Below are 15,411 nucleotides of genomic sequence, written 5' to 3' on the forward strand. Positions count from 1 at the left end.
TCATTTGTACCGCTTCATCTTCACCTAAAGGTGTTGGGTGAGCATCATGATGCTGTTCTGGCTGGCCATCCAGGGTTTAGGGGTACCTTGGAGTTGGTGTCGCATCGGTTTTGGTGGCCCAAAATCCGACAGGACGTGGTCTTGTACGTATCAGCATGTACCACGTGTTCTAGGGCTAAGATGCCTCGCTCCCATCCTGCTGGCTCATTACATCCTCTAGGGGTACCCAGTATGCCATGGACGGAGATATCCATGGATTTTATTACAGACCTGCCTTCCTCAGCTGGGAACATGGTCATCTTGGTGGTTGTTGATCGGTTCTCAAAGATGTTGCACTTTGTGTCCTTGCCTTCGTTGCCTAACGCGAAGACTCTGGCTCAGGTTTTTGTGCAGGAGGTGGTCAGAATTCACGGGGTCCCGTCTGACATAGTGTCGGATACGGGTACTCAGTTTGTGGCAAAGTTTTGGAAAGCATTTTGCTCATGGCTGGGGATCAAGTTGTCACATTCTTCGGCGTTTCATCCTCAGTCAAATGGTCAGACTGAGCGTATGAACCAGAATTTGGAGCAGTACTTACGCTGCTTTGTTTCTGATAACCAGGAGGAGTGGTCGACGTTCCTTCCTTTGGCTGAGTTTGCCATTAATAATCACAGCCAGGAATCGTCTGGGGAGTTCCCGTTCTTTTGTGTTTACGGGTACCATCCTCAATTTTGTACTCTTCGTCAGGGTGGCTCTGCTGGCGTTCCGGAGGAGGACCAGCTAGGAGCACAACTGTCATCCATTTGGAGGAGAGTGAAACAGCGCTTGCTGAGCGTTGGTGCAAGGTACAAATGAGTGGCTGACAGTAGACGTGTGCCAGGTCCGGACCTGAGTGTGGGTGATTGGGTGTGGTTGTCCACAAAAAACTTAAAACTCAAAGTACCATCCCTGAAATTGGGTCCAAGGTTTATTGGTCCATTTAGGGTCGCCGCCATCATTAACCCGGTAGCCTACCGATTGGAGCTTCCTACGGTATATAAAATACACAACGTGTTTCACAGATCTCTTTTAAAGAAGGTGGTGGGTTCCGTGGACGCAGCGCCGATGCCACCTCCAGTCTTGGTGGATGGCAATTTGGAGTTTGAAGTCTCCCAGGTGGTTGACTCTCGTATAGTGCACCGCACATTACAGTACCTGGTACACTGGTGTAGGTTATGGGCCAGAGGAGAGGTCTTGGGTACCAGCTTCGGACATACATGCGGACCGGCTGGTCAGTATGTTTCACCGCCGCTATCCTGACAAGCCGGGTCCTATAAGTCGTGAGGGCCCTGGGGTCCCTCATAGAAGGTGGGGTACTGTCATGTCGGACACTATTCACACTAGGGCGTCCGACAGACAGCGGTAATTCCACATTCGTCCACTATACGCTCAGTGGCGCCGGCTAGACTTTATCCAGGTTGTCCGGGGTTAATCTAGCTGGTAATTGGGTTGGAGGCTGGGTGACGCCCATGGCACACTTGGAATTTTTTTCCCTTTTCCTATAGACTATGTGGTAAAATCAATGGTGTTATTTAGAAGTACAACTCGTCCCACATAACACAAGATCTCACATGGTTATACTGAGGGAAACATAAAAAAGTTATGGCTCTGGGGAAAAAGGGGAGCAAAAAACTAAAAAACGGAAAATCGCAAATTGGTGAAAGGATTAAAAGGTTTAGAGACCATGTAAGGTCCACAGCGATGGGTTATACAGCATGTATGAGAAGTACAGTAATTAAGGATATCTCAGAGCTTTGAAGTTTGCAGGTGTCAATCATATACCTAGACTGCAGGGAGGAGGAGGTTGGATTACACGTACCAACACCTTAAATGCTTTAGGAATGAATGAGAATAATGTCCTCAGTAACTTTTTATAGTAAAATAAAATGCTGTAGTAAGTAGCCGTCTCTGTACATTATTATGATGTTAAAATATGAAAACAGAATTTGTTTATCGGTTACAGTGATGATCTGTGAAGGAGCGCTCTAAAAGGGAACCTAACACCAGAGTGAGAGCAGGATGATGTAGGGGCAGAGACCCTTATTCCACAGATGTGTCACTTACTGAGTTTCTTGCTTTAGTTTTGATAAAATCACTGTTTTCTTTGCTGCAGATATACCAGTTCTCTGAATGCTGAGCTGAGTATAACTCCACCCACAACAATGATGGGTAACGTTCTGTGTACACTGTGCATAGGCAGAAAGCTGCTAATCAGTGGAGGCAGGGTAATACAGAGCTCATGAATATGGCAGCAGGTTTACTAGTCCAATAATGATAGCACAGGTATGCAAAATTTGGGTTTATGAAAAATGTTTGAAAACCAATGACTGATCCTATGTCTTCTTATGCCTTGATTTAAAAAAAAAAAAACACTTCTATTTTTAACCATCACATATGGATTTTGCACAAAATTCATGTGGTATTATGCACAAGTGAGATTATCAAGAAAAATCTTTATTGTAGTCAAAAATGTACAACACAATAATATAATAAAAATATATTGATCATTCATTCTGCAACTTTATTGGAAATTAATTCTTGCTGCTTTTCCTTTTCTCTTCAAATCTTTTCTTGATACCATTTCTTTTATAGAAGGCCTGCGGATCTTATCTATGAAGTATCCAGCAGTAGTCCCCATCACGTTCACATTTAATCTCCTTGGTATTGTCTTTTGATCTCCTTGATATCCTGATAAAATCTTTCTTCTTGCTGTTCAATAATAGTGTAAGCAGGTTGCGGGATGCAGTGACAGACAGGAGGCAAAGCAAGGGTTAACAATTTTACTTTAACAGGAGGATACTCCATGCAGGAAGGAAATAAACACAGGTTAAACGGGGAAATAAACAGTTAAATGGCAGAATGAACGGTTCAATGGCAAAACTATATGCAAGGCTGAAAAATAGTAGATTCAGTAACAGCAGTTCCTTTGTACACTTATTGTTTCAGAAGTTTCACCGACTGTAGATGCTGCTTGAAAGTCAGTATCGCCGACAACAGCTGGTGCGGCGCTTGTCCAAGAAGGTCCTGCAGGTAACGATGGTCTGTCTTCTGGCGGCAGTGGTCAGTGTCCCGATACCTTCAACTGAGCCTCTAGTCCATAAGTGACTAAATCATTTCATTCAAGCTGTGAAAAAAGCTGTGGCTAATTGGGACTAGCCTGAAAGTCTTTGTGAGAATCCTGTTCTTCATGTTCTCAATCTTCTGAATCAGGTGTATCTTCAAGTTTCTCCAGAGGTGAAGGGACAGGTATTCCTTGACCATGAGGCCGGCGTCACACTGGCGAGTTTTACGGACGTAAGAGCGCAGAAACTACGTCCGTAAAACTCGCATAACATACGGCACAATTATTCTCAATGGGGCTGCTCCTATTAGCCGTATATTACGGTTCAGTATTATACGGCTTTCTACGGCCGTACAAAATCGCAGCATGCTGCGTTTGTCAGCGTACTGCGCAAAAAAATCGCCAATGAAAGTCTATGGGGGCGAGAAAAATACGGATTCCACACGGACCAGCAGTGTGACTTGCGAGAAATACGCAGCGGTGTTAGTGAAAAGTCGGTAATTCAATTGCCGGCTTTTCATTTCTCCTGCACAAACCCGACAGGATATGAGACATGGTTTACATACAGTAAACCATCTCATATCCCCCTTTTTTTGCATATTCCACACTACTAATGTTAGTAGTGTGTATGTGCAAAATTTCAGCGCTGTAGCTGCTAAAATAAAGGGTTAAATGGCGGAAAAAATTGGCGTGGGCTCCCGCGCAATTTTCTCCGCCAGAGCGGTAAAGCCAGTGACTGAGGGCAGATATTAATAGCCAGGAGAGGGTCCATGGATATTGGCCCCCCCGTGGCTAAAAACATCTGCCCCCAGCCACCCCAGAAAAGGCACATCTGGAAGATGCGCCTATTCTGGCACTTGGCCACTCTCTTCCCACTCCCTGTAGCGGTGGGATATGGGGTAATGAAGGGTTAATGCCACCTTGCTATTGGAAGGTGACATTAAGCCAGATTAATGATGGAGAGGCGTCAATTATGACACCTATCCATTATTAATCCAATTGTAGGAAAGGGTTAAAAAACACACACACACATGATTGAAAAGTATTTTAATGAAATAAACACAGCGGTTGTTGTAATAATTTATTGTTCTCTCAAATCCATTTGCAGTCCCTCGCTTGGCAACATAATAAACGCACAAGATACATACCTTCTGATGTACTGTCAGGTCCAACGATGTAATCCATCTGAAGGGGTTAACTAATATTACAGGCAGGAGCCCTGCTATAATGCAGCTGTGCTCCGTGCTTGTAATTCCCCTGCGAATGAATGAAATGTAGGTCATTGACCTACATTTCCTTCAGTCGCGGTGATGCGCCCCCTGGTGGATGTCCTCATATGACCTGGAGCGTGGGAAAAAGTTCCCAGGCTGCAGTTCATGAGAACATCCACCAGAGGGCGCCTCACCGCGAATGAATGAAATGTAGGTCAATGACCTACATTTCATTCATTCGCAGGGGAATTACAAGCACGGAGCACAGCTGCATTATAGCAGGGCTCCTGCCTGTAATATTAGTTAACCCCTTCAGATGGATTACATCGTTGGACCTGACAGTACATCAGAAGGTATGTATCTTGTGCGTTTATTATGTTGCCAAGCGAGGGACTGCAAATGGATTTGAGAGAACAATAAATTATTACAACAACCGCTGTGTTTATTTCATTAAAATACTTTTCAATCATGTGTGTGTGTGTGTGTGTTTTTTAACCCTTTCCTACAATTGGATTAATAATGGATAGGTGTCATAATTGACGCCTCTCCATCATTAATCTGGCTTAATGTCACCTTCCAATAGCAAGGTGGCATTAACCCTTCATTACCCCATATCCCACCGCTACAGGGAGTGGGAAGAGAGAGGCCAAGTGCCAGAATAGGCGCATCTTCCAGATGTGCCTTTTCTGGGGTGGCTGTGGGCAGATGTTTTTAGCCACGGGGGGGCCAATAACCATGGACCCTCTCCTGGCTATTAATATCTGCCCTCAGTCACTGGCTTTACCACTCTGGCGGAGAAAATTGCGTGGGAGCCCACGCCAATTTTTTCCGCCATTTAACCCTTTATTTTAGCAGCTACAGCGCTGAAATTTTGCACATACACACTACTAACATTAGTAGTGTGGAATATGCAAAAAAAAGGGGGATATGAGATGGTTTACTGTATGTAAACCATGTCTCATATCCTGTCGGGTTTGTGCAGGAGAAATGAAAAGCCGGCAATTGAATTACCGGCTGTTCACAGATATCGCGCTGATTGAAATCTAAATACAGAATATATATATATGTGTCACAATGACATATATATATATATATATATATATATATATATATATATATATATATATATACTGTATATATGTTTTCCCGAACATTTGAGCACATAAATCCATTAGATGTCGGTTTTGCAAGCCTGCGCGAAAATCTCGCAGTACGGATGCCATACGGATTACATACGGAGAATGCCATGCGCAAAATACGCTGACACACCCTGACTACGGATCAATATTTTGGGAACATTTCTCCGTATTACGGCCGTAGTACGGACGTATAATACGTGGCGTATTGTCTTACGCCAAGTGTGACGCCGGCCTGAGACACGGTGAGTTGCTGACTGGGGTCCAGGTATATAATTTCCTAACTATTTTTCAGGTTGAACCCCTCCGCATTGCATGTACAAAAGTAGCAGGCATTACTATTATTTTGTGGTTCCCTCCAGATCATAGGCACGCCAAAACAAAAGCTCTCTTTTTTCTCTTTAGACCACGCTACATGTGGAGCCTACAACCTGTCCTGATCACATAGTTTTACACCACAGTACGCATAATACACTTTCTAACAAGTCCATAATATTCCTTCATTGTTTCTTCACTACAAAACAACCACAAATGCAGCAAAAGTTGTCGTATGATTTACGACACAACCATGTAGCCATTTTGACCACATTGTTAGAAACAGAAGCTTAATACTCTACAAAAACTACATACTGAAAGGAATCATGGTAAGCTACCATCATACTCTTATGAACTCTGTCAAAAAGAGCTCCCCATATCAACCAATCACAGCACAGCTTTCATTTCTTAGACTGCTGAGGTAAAATGAAAGCTGTGCTCTGATTGGTTGTTATGGACACCACCACCACACTGTTATGAACTGTGTCTAAAAAAAAATCTGTCTTTACTGCCCATAACAATCAATCACAGCACAGCTTTTATTTCTTATACTGCTGAGGTAAATTGAAAGCTGCACTCTGATTGGTTGCAATGGACACTACTACACTCTTTGGAAGCTGGGTTAAGAAAATCTTCACCCACAGGCCGCCCCAAAGCACAAACATGTTCTTCATCATAGAGACAGACTGTTTGTGCTTCGAGGTGGCCTGCAGACAGGTCTTTCCTTGGTTTCTCTAATAATAATAATCTTTATTTTTACATAGCGCTAACATATTACACAGCGCTTTACAGTTTGCACACATTATCATCACTGTCCCTGTTGTGGCTCACAATGTAAACTCCCTATCAGTATGTCTTTGGAATGTGGGAGGAAACCCACACAATGACAGGGAGAACATACAAACTCTTTGCAGATGTTGCCCTTGGTGGGGTTTGAACCCAGAACTCCAGCACTGCAAGGATGCTGTGCTAACCACTGCGCCACCGTGCTGCCCAGCCTAGAGCAGGAAGATAAGACTCTGCCTAAAGTCTCGCCCGGACCATGAGCATATCAGTAACTGAAAACATCTAACACTGATTACTGATTACACAAGAACCACAAGATGGATTTCTTTACCCCAGGTATCATTTTAATCAGTATAACAGTGCAAACATGACAGTGTCTGTAGTTTACTAAGCAAAATTCTGACAGGTTCCCTTTAAGAGTCATTTAGAAACTTCCTCTTTGACTATTAGTGTGATGAAAATTGTGAATTAGGCCGGGTTCACATTAGCGTATGTGTGTGCAGCGTATACCTGTGTACCGATGCATCTTGCATACATATATTTAACATTGTGTATGCAGCAACATGTTGCATTTTTGAGGCATCAATTTAGTGCAGACATACGCATGCGGATGAGTGCGTCAAAACAATGCATTACTGTCTATGGGAACACATTGGTATGCAAAGACATGCGTACGCATGCGTTCGATACGAAAACGTAGTTTATACTAATCCGGTGCAGGAAATTATGTTACCACCTGCAAAATCCCTGATGTATAAAAGGAGATCTGTAGACAGGAAGTCCATTACTCTCAAGACTCTGGATGCGAGCACAAGACTCTGGACAAGACTCTGGATGTAAGTATAGAAGCTTTGAAAATGTGTGTCTGTCTCTCACTGCATTCTGTACTCTGCACTTATGTTTTGTTTTCTATTCCTTCTAGACTGTGTGTTTTTTTTGTCCTGGACTCCTTGCCTGGCTTACTCCTTCCTGTCCGTGATTACATGTTGTGGATTGCTCCTGTGGCCCTGTGTAAGTATGAATGTGTGTACTATGTTGCTCTGCCCAGTCTCACACTCTGCCCAGTTTTACACCCTTCGTCACGTTATGTCTTATGTTTTCCTTTTTTTTTCTTGCAGACTGTACGGTGCTGCTGTCCCCGTTTTGTGCTGCTTTTCTGGTGCGGCGCTGCTGTCCCCGTGTTGTGCTGCTGTTTCGGTGATGTGCTGTGCTGTACACATGTGGTAAATCATGCATTTTCTTTACAGGAACCTTCCAGTGTGGAAGAGCAGGAGCAGTCAAGTGGAAATTATTCTTCCCAGGGTCATTTGTTTCAAATTCCTGAGGAGGAAAGATGGCGTTGAAGTATTCTTTTCATTATCAGACTTGCAATTGGATTTTTTTCAGTTTTGTATATTTAAAACTGTAGTACTTAATTTTTTTATTATTTTATATGATCTATAGGTTCGACAACGTGAGGAAGGTCAACATGTCATTGACAATGACCCACTCATTCCACTGGTTCAAGAGCGTGTAGCGTTGTGGGACCCCCGTGATCGTAATCATTACAACTCAGTATTGATTCGACGACTCTGGGCAGAAGTGGCCAGATCGCTGTTGGATGATTGGGGCCATGCAAGGCCAAAAGTCAGAAAGGATTTTCATAAGTATTGCAATGTGGTCTCTGTTTTGCTGTAAATGTTGTTGTCTTTTTTTTTACAATTATTTTCTTTTCTTCCCCCTTCACAGTGAAGACAGTAAAAGTTCATTGGCGATCGATCAAGGATCGCTTCAATAAGGATATCAGACAGGAGATGTGGGTTAAAAGTGGTGCTGCTCCAAAGCTTTCGAGTGCAAATACAATCGTATGCTGTCTTTTCAGAGGCCTGCGCTTGCTCAGCGAACGTGAGTATCTTTTCTGTTGCTGACTATTATATAAACTTTAAAAAAAAATTTGTAATGTTTTCTTTTATTTTACACACAGAACTTGGAGCAGCATTATACAACCTGGATCTTCCTCTGTTGGAGCGACCCCTCATCAACCAGCCAACAAACAGTCCCAATCATCCACCAGCAATGTAGCAACCAGGCAGGCCTCACTGGCTGGGGAACAGGCAGCCAGTCCATCAGGTTTTCCCCTCTCCCAGCCCTCTGCCACTGCTTTTGTTGGGATTTCTCCTCAGCGGCAGAGGGCCTGAGAGATGTCAGTCATGCCTGAGTTTATTCACTTAAGCTCGGTCTTCCAGGATGGGATGAGTGTGATTGGAGATAGACTGGACAGTGGGTTCACCCAGGTGAACACACTTTTCCAGGTTATCCACAGATGCCTTGACCGCCTGGAAGCCGACCTTCAGAGACCGGTGAGATATTTTTTTTCAGCAACGGAGGGGGCATGTCAGAAAACCTTACGCCTGAACTCCAGCTGAACGTCATGCAGGCCTGCCAGGCTGCTTACAGCCAGGCATTACATAGCTCAAAGCTATCAGAAGCAGGCCGGATTTTGCCAGCATCACTGGCCTGTTCCCCCAATTCACAGCTACACCACGCTCCAGAGTGCAGCAGCCCTGCAGCAAGCAGCATCCACCACGCTCCAAAATTCCAAGTGCGGTGAAATTGCAAAAAAAAAAGTGCAATCCCACACTTGTTTTTTGTTTGGCTTTTTTGCTAGGTTCACTAAATGCTAAAACTGACCTGCCATTGTGATTCTCTAGGTCATTACGAGTTCATAGACACCTAACATGTCTAGGTTATTTTTTATCCAAGTGGTGAAAAAAAATTCAAAACTTTGCTTAATACAAACAAACAAAAAAAAAGTGCCATTTTCCGATACCTGTAGCGTCTCCATTTTTCGTGATCTGGGGTCGGGTGAGGGCTTATTTTTTGTGTGCCGAGCTGATGTTTTTAATAATATCACCATTGTGCAGATACGTTCTTTTGATCGCCCGTTATTGCATTTTAATTCAATGTCACGGCGACCAAAAAGTAATTTTGCCGTTTTGATTTTTTTTCTCGCTACGCTGTTTAGCGATCAGGTTAATGCTTTTTTTTTTTATTGATAGATCGGGCGATTCTGAACGCGGTGATACCAAATACGTGTAGGTTTGATTTTTTTTTTTTTATTGTTTTATTTAGGATGGGGCGAAAGGGGGGTGATTTAAACTTTTATGTTTTTTACATTTTTTTCATATTTTTAAAAACTTTTTTTTTTACCTGTGCCATGCTTCAATAGCCTCCATGGGAGGCTAGAAGCTGGCACAACTCGATCGGCTCAGCTACATAGCTATGTAGCTGAAATGCAGGTGTGCTGTGAGCGCCGACCACAGGGGGCGCTCACAGCAGGCCGGCATTAGTAACCATAGAGGTCTCAAGGACCTCTATGGTTACTGTCCTGACACATCGCCGACCCCCGATCATGTGACAGGGGTCGGCGATGACGTCATTTCCGGCCGCCCGGCTGGAAGCTTTAGTTAAATGCCGCTGTCTGCATTTGACAGCGGCATTTAACAGGTTAATAGCGGCGGGTGAATAGCGATTTCACCCGCCGCTATTGCGCGCACATGTCAGCTGTACAAAACAGCTGACATGTCGCGACTTTGATGTGGGCTCAGCGCCGGAGCCCACATCAAAGGGTGAAAGGGTTAAACCATATTATCTTGTCATGCAAAGATGTCCAATATCTGAAACAAAGTAAGCAGCAAACTTATCCCTCATGTGGGCAAAGTCCACTGTAGTCCTCAGAGGGTGATCACGGTAATCCTGCAAAGTGGTATCAACAGGTTCATCAAGTTCTAATTGTAGTCGCTCTTTTGCCAGAAGGTAATTGTGCATAACAACACATGCTTTGAACACATCATCAATTGTCTCAGTTTTTAGATTGATTGGTGTTCCCAAAACGTGACATTTTGATGCCAGCAAACCAAAGGCACACCCCACAGTTTTTCATGCCCTTGTCAGTCGGTAGTTGAAAACCCTTTTGGTGTGATTAACCCTGCTGTGGAACCATTAAAAAAAAAATCACTGCTTTGGTACCATGGGGTCTATATGACCTCAGGCTCAAAATTGTCATATTTCATTAAAATGAACATGCTGGCTGTTCAGAATAATTAAGTTTTTTTCTGTCATAATTTGACAACACAGTTATGAAATCAAATGTAACTTTGAAGTGATTTATTTGTCATCATCAAAAACAAACTGAAATTTATACCAAAATGCTTTACTAATAATAAAAAGTATTCAAATTCAATTAAAAAATGCACAATAACTGCAACTGTGTGGATTTTAGTAAAGACATAATGACAACGAATGATCTGGCAATAAATTTAGCACTTGCATTCACTACACATCATAATGCCATGTTCTTCACAAATGAACTTCTTGCAGTCACTGCAAACCATTATCATTATCAGTATCAACATCACTAGAAGCATCTAAAGCTGCCAATATTTCATCAGGAGTCATCACAGTTCGTCTAGCCATTATTTATTTACAATTATATTACAAAACCTGTGAATAAACAGAAAATATTAAAAAAAAGTCAGACTATAAAGGTACTATGGGGTCAGGAAAGTCCCAAACACAGAAAATTGAAACCAACTTAGAAACAAAATTGAAAAACAAATCCAAAATATCATCAACATAAGCAGAAATATGTTACTTGAAAAATTTCAATGTATTCAGCGCTGGGGTCTATATGACCCTATGGTTCCACAGCAGCTTTAAAGTCCAGACTCGAGTACGGTTTTATGAGGTTGGCACACATTTGAAACGCCTCATCCCCAACCGCAACAAACGGCATTGACGGTACTTCAGTGTTGGGAAGAGCTTGTGGTGGTGGAAAATTAAAATTATTACCATACAAACTTTTGCCCATGTCAGAGTTTTTGAAAGTCTGTGAGTCATTTCCTCATCCAAATGAGCCAACATCAACGGCGATAAATCGACACTCTGCATCTACAATCACCATGAGACCAATCGAAAAGTATTTTTTGCAATTGAAATACACAGATCCACTTCCAGCAGGTTTCAGAATCCGAATGTGTTTACACAGCCCCCACACAGTTAGGAAAATTACAAATTTCACTCAATTTTTCAGCCAGAGCCCAGTTGTGAGTTGGGGGAGAAATTCTGCATGCAGAACGTCACATAAAGCACGACAGGTGTCTCCAACAATCCCAGAAAGGGTGGACACTCCAATCCGGAATTGGAAATGTAGAGATCTTAAGGTCTCTCCAGTAGCCAAGAATCTGACGAACAGAAAATGAGGGGAAAAAATCAGCACATGGCTTTTCTAACAATAATACAAACTACGTGTTTATTTTTCAAAATTACATACCTCAGGGTCACCAACAGTCACCAGGAATTGCTTTACTTAGTTGCGTGTCCTGCCTGATGATGGATCCTCGCACACATTGCAGAAATTCATCAAAGCTCTGTTCAGACATCCTCGTGTATTCGAAAAACTTCTCCAGGTTTTCACGTAGCTCGGTGTACAACGAGTGGTAGGCTCCATGGCTCTCTCGTACTTCAACGATGGGGTGTTGCCAGTAGTAGTGACGACGTCTTCTCTCTTGCTCTTTCTTCTTCACAAGCCACAGCAAAGGCAAAAGCCAATTTCAATTCCAAATCCAGATTATGATAGAAGCTCTCCATACCAAGATCCATCTTGCAGCTGGACACAACAGCAAAAGATAAGGATTTCATCTTTGTAGGGTCTATATATACAGAATCCCCATGACACATGCCCATTAGGTGCGGCTTTTGTCAAGGAAATTCTCCTGGAACAGCATTTGCCGTATAACAAAATTCTTTGAAAATTCAAACGCATGCGCTGAAAAAACGCAAACGCATGCAAAAACGCATACAAACACATGCAGCGTTTTTTTGGCATCATGCGTAAGCTGATGCGGATAAAAAATGCAGCATAACCATGCATTTGAATGGGTTTTGGCACGCTTTTGCGCATGCAGATGATGCGCTGCACACAGAGACGCTAATGTGAACATAGCCTTGCATAGTTTAGTACCTTAAAATGGAAAGTTTTTTCTTCATGCGCCATGGTTTATTCCTAATGGTAGAGATCAACTTCTTCTTTTCTTCAACCTGTTCCATCAATTTTGCCATCTCTTCTTCATTCAATGATTCTTCATCCGAGGAGGAAGCTGAAGATTGAGAATCACTGTACAATAAAAAAAAAATTAAATTTATCATCATTGTAGTGATTCACATACACAGCACTCAAAGGTGTACACACGATGGATACTGTCAGTGTTTTTATGGTAGATTCACGGTTAATGATGATTCATGCTCTTCTAATCTTTACAGTCAATCTTTTGTGGTCATAAACAACAGAAAAAGATTGCTCTGCTAAAAACAATAACTCACAAAGCTATAGTAAAAAAGAAAAAAAAAAACTGCATAACCAACTTAAAAAAAAAATAATCAGTGACGTAATTAATGGGTTATATGCATTAAAACATGGATTCTGATTATTTTTCTAATGAGCCCTCAGACAAACATTTTTAGGCTATGTGTACATATTCAGCATTTACCGGCAGGAAAAACACTGAATAAAATTTGTATGATTTTTTTTCCACATTTTTTAGTGTGATTTTTTAACATTTATTTGAATTGATGAAAGACTCTGCAAAAACGCTGAAACACTGAAAGAATTAACATGCTGCAGATTTGAAAAAACTCTTTACAAGTTCAGACCGGCAAGCAAAAAAATAAGCAGCCTGCGCAGGAGATCTCAGAAATCTCATTCAATTTGCTGGTACTATAGAATGCTAGAAAAATGCAACAAAAATGCATCATGTAAACAAGCCATTAGGATGGTTTCACAGAGCTTAGCAAAAAAAACCTGCCTTTTTTAGCATTGCTTGGTACAATTTTGCTGCTTCTGAGTTCAAATTAAAATTATGAAACAAGCTTCAAACGTTGCACAGGTTGTTTTGTTTTTAAATTTTTTTTATACTTTTTTTCCCTGATTTTTGAGTCTCCTCCAATTTTTTGTAAATATAATATGCTCTAGGTATAGTTTTCATTCTTATGTTTTCCTTGGGAAAAAAAGAATGAATAAAAAGATATGTGTAAAAAAAACCGCTAGCTATAAATTAATGAGAATCATGGCATTTTTTAAAAGCAAGAAAAAAACACTTTCACAAAAAACGGTGAAGGAAACCTTAGTTAAGTATGAAATATCATCAATTTATTCCCAAAAATATTTATCCGTATTGTCAGCCATGCATTTTATGTGACATCTGTGTGGCATCTGATTTTATAAATTCTCATTTTAAAAAGTACATGAGCAAATAGAGGTTCCTTGGTTAATAATGGCAATTATTTTTTTTCTTGCACATTCTTAGATTTGAATGGGTAAATCTCATCTAAGACTCAGAAAAGAATAGTGTATACTGTGATTTTTCTCACACAGAGGCTAGACATATGGCTCCGTATGGCATCGGATTTCTTTCTTGCACCCATAGACTTGAATGTAGGTGAGTCTCATCAGATTTCAGAGCCAAATTGCAGTGTGGTGCAATTTTTTTCACAATTCTATCAGTGTAAAAAACGGCAATCTGACGTGCCTCATTGAATAATATGGGTAAGTCCGATAAAAAAATCAGTTAGCACTCGCCCAATTTATAAGGTGGTGTGAATGAGGCCAGACACTGAGTCTGTATATTGTACTCAACTAAACATGACCTAAAGTGGGATGTAAAGTCTATCACAAGAGGAATCTGAACATTTTTCCATATGTATGTTTTATTCATAAACATATTCAAGTGATACTTGCTGCATATTTACATAGAAAATTCCATTTTCACAATAAATAGTTTTGGTTCAGATATGCAGCACATCACATTCATAGCTCGACTTAATGGAGTTTTTAATGCACATTTGTCATCTTTGTTCTCATACATTTTCATCCTTACTACACTCATGTATTGATGATTTTGCTATATTTATGCTCCATTAGTGATTATTATTGCTGCAATAAAAAATGACAATGACTAGATATTTTATCTTTTGATTTGCTTTTTAAAAATCCTACAGATTAAGGAGAAAGGTAAGCTATGGAGGAAATATGTTGTGATTTTCAGAAACAGAAGAAAATCCTGCAGATTTTAGTTAATGACCTTTGGAATGAAGTGATTATATAATTGCAGAAAGGATTGCACAGTAGGGATAATAGTTAGGAAAGAAGGAACAACTGATTGTGAAGGAGAATAACTCTAAGTCTAATTTAGAAAAATTTAGGATACGCTTACGCTTCATGGCATGTGTAACGTATTATGCGACAATAGTCGTGGGCGAGGTACTCGTACTTCACACCCCGGCATGCTACATGAAAATGGGGGTCCTGGCTGGGTGTCTGGACTTTGGCTATGGGGGGTGCTACAGCCTTGCAGATCGCATGATACCGGATAATTCGGCTGGCCAGGACCAGATGTTGTAGAGTTTAATGGGAGAGACCACCACTCAAAAATAAACTGTCTTTTACTTAGCAATAAAGTAGGAAGAAGTATGTGCAGTGGATAGCGAGTGCAAAACTTTGTGGAAGTTTCTCTTGAACAAATGAAATTTTCATACATATTCCATTCTTTCCTGAGCTCTCTCTGTTGTCTGTTCGTTAGCCTTTCTCTCTCGGTTCACCAACACAGCACTTCAGAAGCTTCCCTAGTCCCCAACAACAACACCACTAAACAATATGTGAGAGTCCTAATTTTCAACCCACAGACTTTTTCCCCTTAGGAGAGCTACTTTTGCCACTATGGCTGTTACCTAACTTCTCTGCTTACCGACACTTTAGAACTACTGCATGGGACACTCTCTCATTGTCCCCCTTTGCTTCTCAGTTCTGCTCCTTCAATTGAGTGTCAGATAACTCCGTACCACCCCGCAA

General features: G+C 41.4%; 1 protein-coding gene across 1 annotated transcript in view; it reads right to left on the bottom strand.

Annotated features, from left to right (window-relative positions):
* The window catches only part of LOC143782014 (transmembrane channel-like protein 2), a 279,149-nt gene extending 266,097 nt beyond the window's left edge, over positions 1-13,052 (bottom strand). The window contains exon 1 of the mRNA XM_077269057.1: positions 12,529-13,052. Within this exon, the coding sequence (XP_077125172.1) occupies positions 12,529-12,716 (188 nt within the window). The 5' untranslated portion in view covers positions 12,717-13,052. The remainder of the gene's footprint in view (positions 1-12,528) is intronic.
* Positions 13,053-15,411: the final 2,359 nt, after the last annotated feature.

The sequence above is a fragment of the Ranitomeya variabilis genome, chromosome 6 (genome assembly GCF_051348905.1).
Source record: "Ranitomeya variabilis isolate aRanVar5 chromosome 6, aRanVar5.hap1, whole genome shotgun sequence".
In the NCBI taxonomy this organism is placed as follows: domain Eukaryota; kingdom Metazoa; phylum Chordata; class Amphibia; order Anura; family Dendrobatidae; genus Ranitomeya; species Ranitomeya variabilis.